At 37.2% G+C, this 13,570-nt stretch overlaps 1 protein-coding gene across 1 annotated transcript in view; it reads left to right on the forward strand.

Moving 5' to 3' along the window:
• Positions 1-2,297: 2,297 nt before the first annotated feature.
• Positions 2,298-13,570, forward strand: part of LOC115233654 (apolipophorins) — a 21,663-nt gene continuing 10,390 nt past the window's right edge. Inside the window, exons 1-13 of the mRNA XM_029804201.1 lie at positions 2,298-2,586; positions 3,199-3,243; positions 4,071-5,163; positions 5,330-5,690; positions 5,989-6,298; positions 6,521-7,020; positions 7,201-7,496; positions 7,909-8,419; positions 8,633-8,774; positions 8,861-9,034; positions 9,223-9,768; positions 9,844-10,750; positions 10,964-12,065. Of these exons, the coding sequence (XP_029660061.1) occupies positions 2,529-2,586; positions 3,199-3,243; positions 4,071-5,163; positions 5,330-5,690; positions 5,989-6,298; positions 6,521-7,020; positions 7,201-7,496; positions 7,909-8,419; positions 8,633-8,774; positions 8,861-9,034; positions 9,223-9,768; positions 9,844-10,750; positions 10,964-12,065 (6,045 nt within the window). The 5' untranslated portion in view covers positions 2,298-2,528. The remainder of the gene's footprint in view (positions 2,587-3,198; positions 3,244-4,070; positions 5,164-5,329; positions 5,691-5,988; positions 6,299-6,520; positions 7,021-7,200; positions 7,497-7,908; positions 8,420-8,632; positions 8,775-8,860; positions 9,035-9,222; positions 9,769-9,843; positions 10,751-10,963; positions 12,066-13,570) is intronic.

Here is a 13,570-nt window from a genome sequence, read left to right on the forward strand (position 1 = left end):
TATATATGTGATGTATATGTGATGGGCATCTCAGTTTTGGCGGGATCTCGCAGAAGATAAATTAAATAGCTATGTAAATAAATAAATATAATTTGTGAATGTTATTTTTTGCTTCATATTTTTAGTTTTTTTAGTCAATTTCCCAAAATTTTTAAAATAATTTTGAGAAAGGATTAAATGAGAATCACACAGAACCTTATTTCATTCGATTAACTACTTTATTGATACCACATTCAATGCGCATGCGCAACAAAACCGCGCCCGTATAAAAGCAACTTCGACTAAACTTCGATTAAAATTTTCTAACAATATAATTCTTATGTATAATACAAATTTTAAAATTCTGTTTTTGGTCGCCCTGTAAGTTAATTAACAATTAAATTTACCGGAGTTTAGTCGAAGTGGCTCTAACAACACTGAGTGAGAGTGTGTTCAAAAAATTTTCTACGGTAGAATAAAATAGCGTGTCTAATCGATCAATCAGGAACAAAGAAATCCTTTTTCCTTGAGATTACATTGGCAGCATACATTATACATAACTAATCATCTTCTTTGAACAGTCGACTTCCGGTCGTACACGGCCGGATATGGGAGCGAATGTGAATTGTGTGTTTGTCTTTATTTGAATTTCTTTTTTGCTCTCCTTATTAAGAGATAAGATTGTATAATTCGATAAAAATTATATATCTCATTACAACATTTGTTTATAGTCGTCTGGGTAGATGTTTATTTCGTCACCCGGTGCGAATAATATAATCTGACAAGAATTTTTCGAACTCTTTCTAATATCTACTTGTTTTTTTTCTCGCTTATGTATATCTGCAATCGAATTTAGAGAACCGCTTTATTATATGTAATATGAATATCATAGGATAAGAAATCAGCGATTTAGGCTGCTCTGAACAGTATCGAGATAAGAGAACAAATATTTGCATATCGAACTAAATATTTGTTTTTGTGTTTTGTATTTCTCTGTCTCTCTTTCTCTCTCTCTCTCTCTCTATTTTTTCTTTCCATGTACTTTTACAATTTTGTATTTATTTCGATTGTATTTTATAGTTTGCAATATTATATACTAAATCCGTTCTATTTAGCTGTGTTTTTTATAATTTGTTATCTTTCTCTATCTCTATTTTTCTTATCTTCTTAAAAAATAATTTTTCTCTCGTTTTGTCTCCAAACTCTGAAAATAATAACGAAATAATAACGTGCGATTGTAAAATAATATTCAAATGCTGTCCTAAATATCTCTTCGTTTTCTTCTAAATAGAAATACTTCCTCTTTCTTTCAGCTTAGCCAGCGAAATAATTTGAAACCGATTCCATGTGGACACCATATGAAGTCCATGTGTATTCCTTATGCTGCATTCTTAGTATGTCTTCGCATAAAGATCAAGAGTCTTTCTAGGTTCTCGTTATGAGCCGCTATCTTATCAAAGACGGAGGAAACCTCTGACCTCTGTGTAAACACAAAAAGCATTGGGAGACCTTTAGCATCTGATCCTCTCCCTCGGCCATTCGGCCATTCGCCGACCAGCCAGCAACGGAAATACTTATTTAACTGCACGTGGTGTGGACGCCACATACATTCTCTCTACCTCCGTTTTCATCTTCAATCAAGTCGCCAATCCGCACCCCGGTTTATCTCTCGGGTGGTTATCGCGTATATTTTTGTCACATGAGAGAAAGAGCTCAGCCGCCGTGAGTAACAACAGAGACTTCTATCGATATCTCCGCAAAATTTGAAATTTTCATAGATCCAAGTGAAAACCTGACGTAGTGTAAAAGTGGCAAGGAAGAAAAATTGTAAGAGAGAGAGAGAGAGAGAGAGAGAAATAAATAATCAATTGTTATAAATGGATTAATAATTTAATATAACTGTATAATTTCAGACATTGGAAGCTTTGAAGGCGATTGGTAACATGGGGCTTGAAACAAAGAATTTGCGAAGAGACCTGAAAAAATGCATAGATGACACTGGCGGTTTCTTACCCATGGAAATTCGCGTTGCCGCCGTTGATGCTCATCGTAGGCTGTCGTCCTGTGAAGAGACAAGAGATCAATTTTTCCTTGATTATTATCGCAATACAACATTAGACACAGAAATTCGTATTGCCTCTTACTTACAAGTAATACGTTGTCCTGATTACAACGTTATTAAAACCATCAAGCATGCTCTCAAAATGGAAGAAGTCAACCAAGGTTTGTATATCATACAAGCATTTATTATTGTAGTATCTCTATTATAGTATAGCAAGAAAATATTAACACAACACTGAATTTTAAAAAAAAGAGAGAAAGAGAAGAGAATAATAGTGATCAGTGTGCAAAAATCATTTATTGCGAAAATTTCTGCTTCTGATAGTGTTTATCAATTAATATTAATCGATCAGTTAGATAGCAACACATTGCGACAGATTGATATCCAACATCGAGGGATGTGGACCTCGATAAGAAAGTGCCGATCTTAAAGGACCTCTCGAGGATTCCGAAAACGATATAAGATTTGAGAGTTGGTACCGGAAATCATGAGGGCAATATTGCTTTGTGCGCTCACGTGCGCAGTGTTAACTGCCGTGCGAGGAGGTAATTATCAGCAATTTCCGGTATATTTATTGCAACGTCCGGTATCTCATTAATTTGCCTGTTAATCGTTAGCAAGCGATGTTGACGTCTCTTAAAGTATAACAAAATAACATAAACATACAAGAGCGTTTACATAGTTGGATAAAGATGTCTATATTATATATATATATGTATTTTTTTCTGTGCTATATATCTTTAATAATATTAACTGCATTATATATGTACAAAATCTCATGTAGAATGTTTGTTTAAACATTCATGCCTTATATTAAACTAACAATTATGAAAATAATTTAAATGTAAAAGTATTTTGTAATTTAAAGGATGATATTGCATAGGTATATATATGGCAGTTAAAAATGTATTAACAATGCTCATAAATAAATAATCCAATCCTTAAAATTAAACTATGTATAAATAAAATTTATGTATTATTAAAATTTTCTTGCCAAAGAATTTTTAAATTTAAATTGTCCACTTTTAATACAATCGGTGATATTATTTTTTAATCAACTCAAGATAACAATATAAAACATTGTAAATTATTAACATAAAATAAATATACTAGCATTATACATTGCATATAACATTTTTTAAATTTTTTATTTCCAGAAATTAGCAAGGATCATGCGCCATGTGGCCGTATCAAATGCAAGGGTAATCTTTTTATATATTCTACACGTATATACCACATATTGTACTAACACAAAGTGCAGTTTCTATTTTCGTGTTTCCGTCGACTTTACAATTTTCGGAAATTTATCATTCATTACATGCCGCGTTAGCGTATTATTGAAAAAAGAAACGGAGATCCATTTTCGCGCTGTTATAATCCCGTCTCATGTTTTTCTTACGAGAATTGCTAGCATTGCATCTTTTTAGCATTGAAATCTTTCTTATTTACTTTTTTAAATGTGATTAATTTAAAATAAAAAATTATTTTTTTGCGCTTTAATTCGAGAAATAATCAGCTTATTTTACATAAATTTGTAAATAATGTTTGCTTGCGTTATTTGTTGCATACGTATAACCAAGCTCTAAAACGCTTAAGTAATAACTTATTAATTTTAATTTATCAAATTAGTCAAAATTTATAATGTCTTTACTTCCTTGTCTCTCTTTCATATTTTTATTTTCGGCTTTGCTTAAATGTGAAATTATTTTGTAATGTCGTAGTTGCGCGTGTCGAGGTGAAGAACTCTGATCTTTATTTTTCAAATGCGTATTTGTATAGATAACAGATTACTAAGAAATGAAAATTATCTCAGAAAAGAAATTATTGCTAGATGCATAGAAAATGTTTTTAAACGATAAATTTACTTTGCGCATAAATTTACTTTCACTGACAATGTAAATCATAACAAATATCAATTAATAGTTTTAAAAAAATAAAATTTCTGACTTTGTCTTATATATTCTATTTTATATTTTAAATATTAAATAAATCTTATTAAATAATATATCGTTTACCTATTCCTTTTCAGTTCCAGTGGAAAGAAAATTCAAATACCAGAAGGATATTCATTACGTGTACTCATACTCTGTGGACGTAAGCACAAATCTGGGTTATCATCAGACATTGCCTCATCATCTCGAAAACGATTCGGCCTTGCATATCGATGCTACTCTGTCCGTGCATTTCAGCAGTCCCTGCGAAGGTACACTTAAGATTCTAAACGCCAGCATCAGCCACGATCGCAGCACGTATAACGTCGAGTTCCCCGATCATACCGGCTATGAGTTTAAGACCAGTCTTGAGCGTTTTACACTGAGATTTACATTCGACGATGGGTTAATCCACGAGCTGTGTCCGAACCGGCGGGAACCGGTCTGGACATTGAACCTGAAAAGGGGCATGCTATCGATGCTGCAGAACAGCATGCGGCGCTTCGACGTGGACCACAATGCTAACGAAGTGGACGTTTATGGCGCCTGCAATACTGAATATCGTTTGTACGAGGCCAAGCGAACCAGCCTAATTGTAAAGAAGAGCAAAGATCTGGCCGACTGCCAGAACGGTCCCAAGTACTTCTCCGTAGTGCAATCGAATCCTTATAGAAGTCCGCGAAAGCTACATGGTCAAGACAGATTGTTCAAATCACGCAGCGATTGCGAAATTACGATTGATCATAACGTTTACGAGAGAGTAGTCTGTGACGAGATGCGATTGCTACAACCACTCTCCAATGGCGACAAAGCTGGTGCCAGGACCGATTCTCGGATGATTCTTCAACTGATTCAGGAGATAAAGGAGACGGATTTTTTCCAGGAATCCGAAGAGGATGAAGATATTGATGATGAAGAAAAAGACGAAGATAATTTTATTCGAGGTGCATCTGTCACAAAGAGAACCACGTTGCTATATGACCATACAAAGATGCCGAAGACTATGCACGGCGAGTTACGAACCTCCCGAGATTTAATGAAGAGCATGTGCAGACTCGCGGCAAGCGCTGATGATTTGCAACAGAGATTCGCTGAAATGTTTACCAATTTCATTCATTCGGCTCGTTTTCTAGATTATCCCCTGTTGTCGCAGCTGTTCTCGAGAGCTAATAACATTTGCAAACATGGAAAGTACGTAGTTACTAAGTATAATCTTTTTCTAGTCAACTAAAAAGGGTTTAAGTTTATAAATAATTAAAAAAGCTACAATGTAAAAATTATGATTAATTTATTTTATTCAATATAATATGTCAATATTTTTCCTTGATTATATTTGATATTTTCTTTTATTTGACAGAAAGCATGTTGTTGCTGCACTGCCACACCTAAACAGCAACGCCGCGGTAAATGTGATGAAGGATCTGATAATGAAGAAATATGTTAATCAAGCGACTATTAATGATTGGATCATTACTTTTGCTTTATTCCCGCAACCGGATCACGACACCATCAAAGCTCTCTCGCAGTTACTGGACTTTCAGCATCAAATTCCCCAAGCCCAGTTTATTCTCAGCTACTCCACCATTATTCACACGTATTGTAGAAACAACGATAACTGTATCGATTTGGAAGAGGTGGACGCGTTCCTGTCGCATCTTCAACAGAAAATCTCACGAGGTTGCGCGCCCCGTCTTCATTCTCCTCTTGTGACGAAAGAAGTAAAATATTTATAATTTTATTCTTGCCATTTGCAGCAAATTCTAGAAATAAAGTACGAATGAAGCGCGCTTCATTCTTCTAGTCTAGAAGAAAGAAGCGCGCACTTTCACATATATGTATACACATAGCGGAAGAAATAAATCTTTATAAAAATAATTTTTGTTTAATTCAAATTATAATAAGAATAATTATGTTATGAAAGGATAAAAGATTTTTAATAGAAATATAATATAATTATTAATAAATAATCAACTGTTATAAATGGATTAATAATTTAATATAACTGTATAATTTCAGACATTGGAAGCTTTGAAGGCGATTGGTAACATGGGGCTTGAAACAAAGAATTTGCGAAGAGACCTGAAAAAATGCATAGATGACACTGGCGGTTTCTTACCCATGGAAATTCGCGTTGCCGCCGTTGATGCTCATCGTAGGCTGTCGTCCTGTGAAGAGACAAGAGATCAATTTTTCCTTGATTATTATCGCAATACAACATTAGACACAGAAATTCGTATTGCCTCTTACTTACAAGTAATACGTTGTCCTGATTACAACGTTATTAAAACCATCAAGCATGCTCTCAAAATGGAAGAAGTCAACCAAGGTTTGTATATCATACAAGCATTTATTATTGTAGTATCTCTATTATAGTATAGCAAGAAAATATTAACACAACACTGAATTTTAAAAAAATTCATGTTTTTGGTTTGTTTTTTAACAATTCTAATTAATTTAAGTTTATTTAGAGAAAAATTTTAACTTATGTCATTTTTGCTTCTAGTTTTTAGCTTCGTTTTTATCATAATTTTTTTAAAATTATTTTCAGTCGGTTCTTTCGTATGGAGTCATTTAACGAATCTCTACAACTCCGCCTCACCTACTAGAGTCGAGATTCAAAGTTTGCTAACAGATCGAGACATCGATAACAAGTTCAACAGCGATATTAGAAAGTTTTCGCGTAATTACGAAAACTCTTTCTTTTCTGAAGAATATAATATCGGCGCGAATTATCAAACAAATTTGATTTTTTCGCCAAAATCATACGTGCCGCGATCGTTCACATTCAACGTTACCGCTGATCTCCTCGGCCAATCCGTGAATTTATTTGAAATTACTGCACGAATGGAGGGCCTGGAATATTACGCGGAAAATCTTTTTGGTCCAAATGGCATGTACAGCAACGAAAGAATCTCGAATCACCTTCGGAATTTCCTTAGATATTTCAGATCGGCATCAGAAAAGGAAAATTACTGGGATGATGTAAAACGGCTGCCTAATGTTATCGATAACAATTTCGATCACCCGAAAATTAGCCTTGGTTATAAGGTATATATATAAAAGTAAATAAAATAAAAATGTATATTTATCTCGCTATAATTTAAGATTTAAAAAAATTAAATTTGTTAAAATAGATACAATAGATATCGTACAGATAACAGTAATAAAATAATTTTCTATATGCATACAGGCTAAATATAATAATATTATTGTTGTTTGTTGCAAAAGATATTCGGAAATGAGTTGAAGTTTACGATGCTGGACGGCGACAAGCAAGTGATGTCCGCACTGGCGAATTTCAATCCTTGGCAAAAGATAAAAGAGTTTTTGGCCATGCAAGAAATCCTCTACGAAAGGACTGGGATGTTCTTGGATTCCTCTTACGTCGTGCCAACAGGATCCGGTTTGCCGATTCGCTTGGATTTCGCTGGTTCCGCGGCTTGTAATTTCAAGATTTCGAAGATACTCAATGATGCTCGACTAGCTAACAGAGAGTTCCAGCTCACAGCCAATATTACTTCTAGGTTTGTTTATTCTTTGTGTATATATATTATACTCTCAAAAATTATTCTATAATAAATAATAACCATAAATGCAGTTATAAGAAATATAAATAACAATTTCTGAATATACAATATTATATTTATCATGCAGAAACCTTTCACATATACTTTATATAAATGATATATATCTTCTTCGTCTTCTATCCCTCTTTTAATTTTTTTAAATCTCGATAATATTTGTAATACTCTCATAATTAAAATTCTCTTTGTTTATATAGCTTCTATATTTGATTGAATTTTATTTAATAAATAATATCTCTGTGTCTCTTTCAAGAGAATAATTTATTTGTTAATTTTTTCTTGTGTTCTTTTTTCTTTTATATTTTTATTTTCTAACATATTTCTCGTTCTATTTTATGTTATGTTCTTGCAGCATAAGTGCTGACATAGTAGGCACGATGACTGTCGATGCTTTCTACAAATCTGCCGGACTTAAGTTGCGAACTAATATTTACTCTTCCGGAACAATGCAGCTTCATTTGAACGTAAATGACACCCGTTTAGTGCGGGTGAGTCTGGGCTTACCAGATCGCAACGTAGATGTGCTCTCGTTGCTCTCGGACATAGCTTTCATCAAAGTTAAAGGTGCCGAAATTGAAGAAAAGTCTCTGGGCATCTTGGTAGCCGATCAAAACCAAAAGAATTCGCGACATCCGATAGTCATACCTAAAAATATCATCAGCAACACCACCTGTAGCTGGGCCGCCTTAAACAGGCTGATAGGTTTGAAAATGTGCACTGACTATCAATTCACGAATGTGACCAAGGATACCAAAGCGCCTTATTTCATCTTAAATGGATTCACGCTCTTCAAAATCTCGTTGCTTAAGGACGATCCAACTGCTAAGAATTACGTATTGGAGTATAATTGGAATAAAACTCAGGTAACGTAAAAGTTGTATATAATTTATCATTCAATCGCCACATATTAGAGAAATTTCGTGTAATTTTTAACGAATTCTTTGTAAATAATTATTGTAATTTTTTAATAATTGAATGATATTGATGTTTAATGAAAATTACAATAGTATGCATCTCGTTTCTTTGAATATTAAAGCAAAAGATATTTTTTATGATTTTCATTAATTTTATTTCAGAAACATAGCACGTTTAAAGTGATATTTGATACACCTGGCTCGCAAGTGAATAGAGAAATAAGCGCTATTGTCGATTTTGATATAATAAATAATAACGTTACCGCTTTAGTCCATTCGGCCGGTAATTCTTTGATTGCTAAAGGTTAGTATTTTGTGAATGTATATCTAATTTTTTGTTCAAATTATGTGATTATTGAAGATATTAAAATAATGCTCTTATATTTTCAGGCACATACAAACGTTCTGAAGATGAGACTTTCATAGATATCGGTTTCGATATCAATGGTACGAAACACTTAGATGCCAGCGTGGGTTACACGAGAAAGAAGTTCAATAATGGATACACTTATCATCCTAAAGTCTATCTAACTATCAATAATGAACGCATTGCTGCCATTTCAGGTACTTTGTCGTCTTTTCAAATCGATTCCAATCTTCTTCAGTTTATAAATAAATAAATTTTTTTTTGTAATTAACATAAAGTTAATTTTATAACTAATTTTATCATAAATGTATGTTTTGCATTATAATTATATTATATATAATACTATATACAAATAATACTAAAAACATTTTTTTAATCACATCAGGTGCGATAAGGAACGCGCAAAAAAATAACATCTCTCAATTCGACATAGACTTGACTTTTCAAACAAAGCGAGTCTGGAGCAAACTAATCGGTTACATCGTTCAACGAAACATCAGCCTGGCCGGCGATTTCCAACTAGATTATCAGCTGCAACGTATGCCGAAGAAGGAAACTCTCCATCTGGAGATCTCGCTATCTAACCGCTCGTCGAAAACGCTCACACACAAGACTGCAGAACTGAAGCTGCAATCCACTGCCTACCCGCAACTTAATACTGTGATAAGCGCTTGGTATCAACAAGCTCTCGGCCACTTAGAGCTGCACGCCGAAGTGAACTCGAATCCGCATCTCAAGGACGATCGGCACAAACTCACGGCGCAGCTTATCGTCTCTTACTCGAAGATGTACTTTCAAAACCAGGGCACAAAGGTCAGCATGCTGATAGCCGTCACCAAACCCATCCAGAACCTGGATCTCAAGATGGGCATCAATCATTACGCTCTCGGCGCCGAATCAAAGACCAGTTTGCTTATAGGATATGCACCGGGTAAGATGCAAAATTTATTATTAAGCTAAATTTATTTGACTATAAAAATATTCAATAAATCTTTTCCATTTGCAGGGAAGGAGATTAGTCTGATCGTCAATATCATTATGCCGCGTAATCTGCTGTTCTCCATAGAAGGCCACGTGAACCTGACAATTCCGAATTTCAACTCAATGTTGATCGACGCACGTATCAACGAGCGATCACGACGTGAGTACGAACTGGATTTCTCCGGCACGTGGTTCAGCGGTCACAACATAACCGCGCGTGGAGCTTACTCAGATCGATCGTCGGCTGTCATCATCAATCATCATTTGAAAATGATCTTCAAGTCGCCGAGCTTTGTTACTCCAATTCTACTTAACTGCTACTTGTATCAGAATCATAGTGACCTCAGAGTCAGTTTATATGCCGAACAAATAGACTACGATAAGTACGCCTTTGTATTGAATCATACAATGTTGTCGACAACCAGTATAATGTCATATATAGAAGCCAGATACCGCGGTAACGTGTATTCAGCGATGACGAACATCGACACCACGCGAGAAATTCGTTTAGAGCTGCATTTAGACAAATGGCGGGACGTACATCTGACCTTAAGCGGCATCAACGAAGAGAACCGGCAAGAGTTGGCAGCGGAGCTCAAGTGGGACGCCAATAGGGATCCCGCTTTAAAACTTGGCACAATGTTACAATTAAGTAAAGTATACCTGATGGAACCAGCTTTATCCGGGATCAAGCGAAACGCGATAATAACATTGACTTATCCGGGTCGACTAATAACTGGTTCTTGTGACTTGGTTATACGTAATCCACATAGTTATCTGATAGACGTTACTGTGAATTGGAGTCCGGAGAATGAAATCAAGGCGTCGATTAGCGCAGACTATGATGTACAGCCAGAAATGACATCTGCCAAATTGGAGTCGCAACTGTTAATGCCTTTTGAACAGTGGAAAAAGACCGCCTTAAATGTGAGGTAAGAGTATGCATTCGATTTTAAATTGATTTATTTTTGCGATATAATAAGATATAAAATATTATTATTTTTATCTATTTTTTTATAAAATATGAAGCCGAATCAAATTTTATTCTTACTTTTTTTTGGCGAACTATTTAATTTCCAAAATTTTAATTATAGAAAAATAACTTTTACTGCCGATTATTATTTTAATCCTATTATTGCCTGCAGATATCTACAATTGCCAGACAAAATCCTAGCTAGTAGCAGCGCTTACTGGAAGGACTCCCAGCACGTCATAACAGAATTCTATGCTAGCGTGAATGAGTATGAAGATTTGAAAGAATGGACGGCAAATTATGGCTTGACCAGCACTGTACACTCCAACTCGTGGATGACTGTAAACGTCACTCACAAGATGCTACGCTCGGAAACAATTGATACACATGTGCTGATTAAGTATAATCCCGACAAAACGATTGATGCGCGCAGCATCTGGCATTTAGACAAGGAATCAGACAATGTGTTCAATCTTACTGGCAATCTGCACCTGTATTCGCCTTTGGCAAACTACCGAAAGAACGAACTCAAGTGCCAGTTGCGTCTCATGACTAACTGGATGTTCTTTGGCGCGGCTAATCTCGAGCTGGATAAACGCAAGTACACCGGCCGCCTAATCGGCGACCTAATACGCTGGAAGGAATCTAAAGTAGAGTTTAATGTTACCACGCCGTTAGAGAAGTTCGCTTTCGTTCGTGGCAGATTCGGTCTGTCGGAGAGCAACCGGCATGCAGTGGCAGAGATTATCACGCCGAATGGTCCGCTGGGCGTCGAGGCGCTATGCCAGCTCTTCACTGTCGCTTACGACTTTAACATCAAATTCATGTTAGCAACGCCCATCGAGGTGCTGCAAAAGGCACTGATAGTGGCCAAACTAAATAGGCGCGAGGCTGACTTCAGGATCGGTTACAACAATATCACGGCAGGCTTTCTCGGTACTTGGCACTATCACAACATTACCAATTTTGATTATAGCTACATAGTGCTCACGCCATTGGAGGGTCTGCACGAATGCGGGGTGATCACCAAATTTATTGTGGTACACACGGAGGCCGAAAATATGCTGGACATAGACATGGAATTCTCGTTGAGACTGGCAAACAATAAACTTGGTATCAAGGCTAAGGGCGGACCAAAACCTCCGCCTGTTAAGATTCCATTGAAACCGGGAATTATATCCACGACAGACGATCCTAATGTCGATGAGTCGGCAGAGGAAGAGGAAGAAGAGGAAGAAGATGAGGATGGTCTCTATTGGCGAGGAGAACTGCAGGTAGGTAATTGTAATTCAAATAACAGACCAAAAAAATAAAAAAACTAATCACAAAAATCAAATTTTTTATTAAATTTGAAATCTAATTTATAGATACTATTAATTAAATATTTTGTAACGGTTCATCTTTCCCGACGCCACGGATTAGACTCGCCAGTGCCAGGATTTGGGAGAGGGGGGAAACTCGAACTCACTTTTCCTTGGTACAATAAAACGATTTATTTAGACCAATTAATCAGAGCGGTATGCAGTAGTGCTCGTGTGAGCAGTGTGATGTAGGCGGACGCAGGCAAGTCTCGCAAAGCACATGTAGGCGGTGTCTCGGTGTTATACAAGAAACGCGGTCGCGGTAGGTCTTAGCTTCTACGGGCGCATTCCACTTCACGACCGCAACGTTCACGATATCATTTCATCTTTGTTGTTCACCGAAAGTTAAACAAAGACAGATGATGCTTGCGAGTGTTGCGGTCGTTAAGTGGAACGCATCCTACGTGATATGTACAAGAAAGTGCGGTGTATGCGGCAGGTCTTAAATCCTATGCGGTATGTACCGGAAAGCGGGTAAGCCACAAGAGTTAGTCGGGCGCAGGTATTCACCAGTATATTTACAATGAGCGATAAACGGGGTCGGACGCAATATTTACAACGTATCGGTAAACGGCAGTTCTTATTTTCTATCCGGATGCGGTATATACAGAACGGTCTTACAGTCTACGTGCCGTCCCAGCAACCGGAAAGCCCGGCCTAACCACGGGAAGCCCGTGGCCTGGTTTAGCGGAGTCGCAGGATGTGCCGTCCCAGCAACCGGGAAACCCGGCCTAACCACTGGAAGCCCGTGGCCTGGTTTAGCGGAGTCGCAGGATGTGCCATCCCAGCAACCGGGAAACCCGGCCTAATCACGGGAAGCCCGTGGCCTGGTTTAGCAGAGTCATAGGATGTGCCGTCCCAGCAACCGGGGAACCCGGCCTAACCACGGGAAGCCCGTGGCCTGGTTTAGCGGAGTCATAGGATGTGCCGTCCCAGCAACCGGAAAGCCCGTGGCCTGGTTTAGCGAGGATGCGAGGTGTGCTGTTCCAGCAACTGGGAAGCCCGGCCTAACAACGGGAAGCCCGTTGCCTGGTACTAGCGAGAGTCGGTTTCGGATCTGGAGTAGTGTAAGACAGGACTCGAGATCACGAACTGGTGGTGAAGCGCTCGCCGGGCCGCCTTATATACCCGACAGAGCGCACCGGCCGGTTCCTCCCACTCACGCGATTCGGTGCATGGTGGGGTGGTCCCCACGATGGGGTCGCGATACGGGTGTGGAAATTTAGGGGCACCATAGGCGCCGAGCCTCGTAATGCAAGCGTCTGGTCGGCTCGCGAGGTCGTTAGTAACGGTATCGTTACAATTTTTCCCTTTTTCTCTTTTCTCGGATGTTTTAGAAATTATAGCTATAATAAAAAATTTGATAAGCTATGATATAAGAAATTGTAGCTATTAAATAAATAAATAAATACATATAT

The sequence above is a fragment of the Formica exsecta genome, unplaced genomic scaffold (assembly GCF_003651465.1).
Source record: "Formica exsecta isolate Colony F162 unplaced genomic scaffold, ASM365146v1 scaffold181, whole genome shotgun sequence".
Taxonomy (NCBI): Eukaryota; Metazoa; Arthropoda; class Insecta; order Hymenoptera; family Formicidae; genus Formica; species Formica exsecta.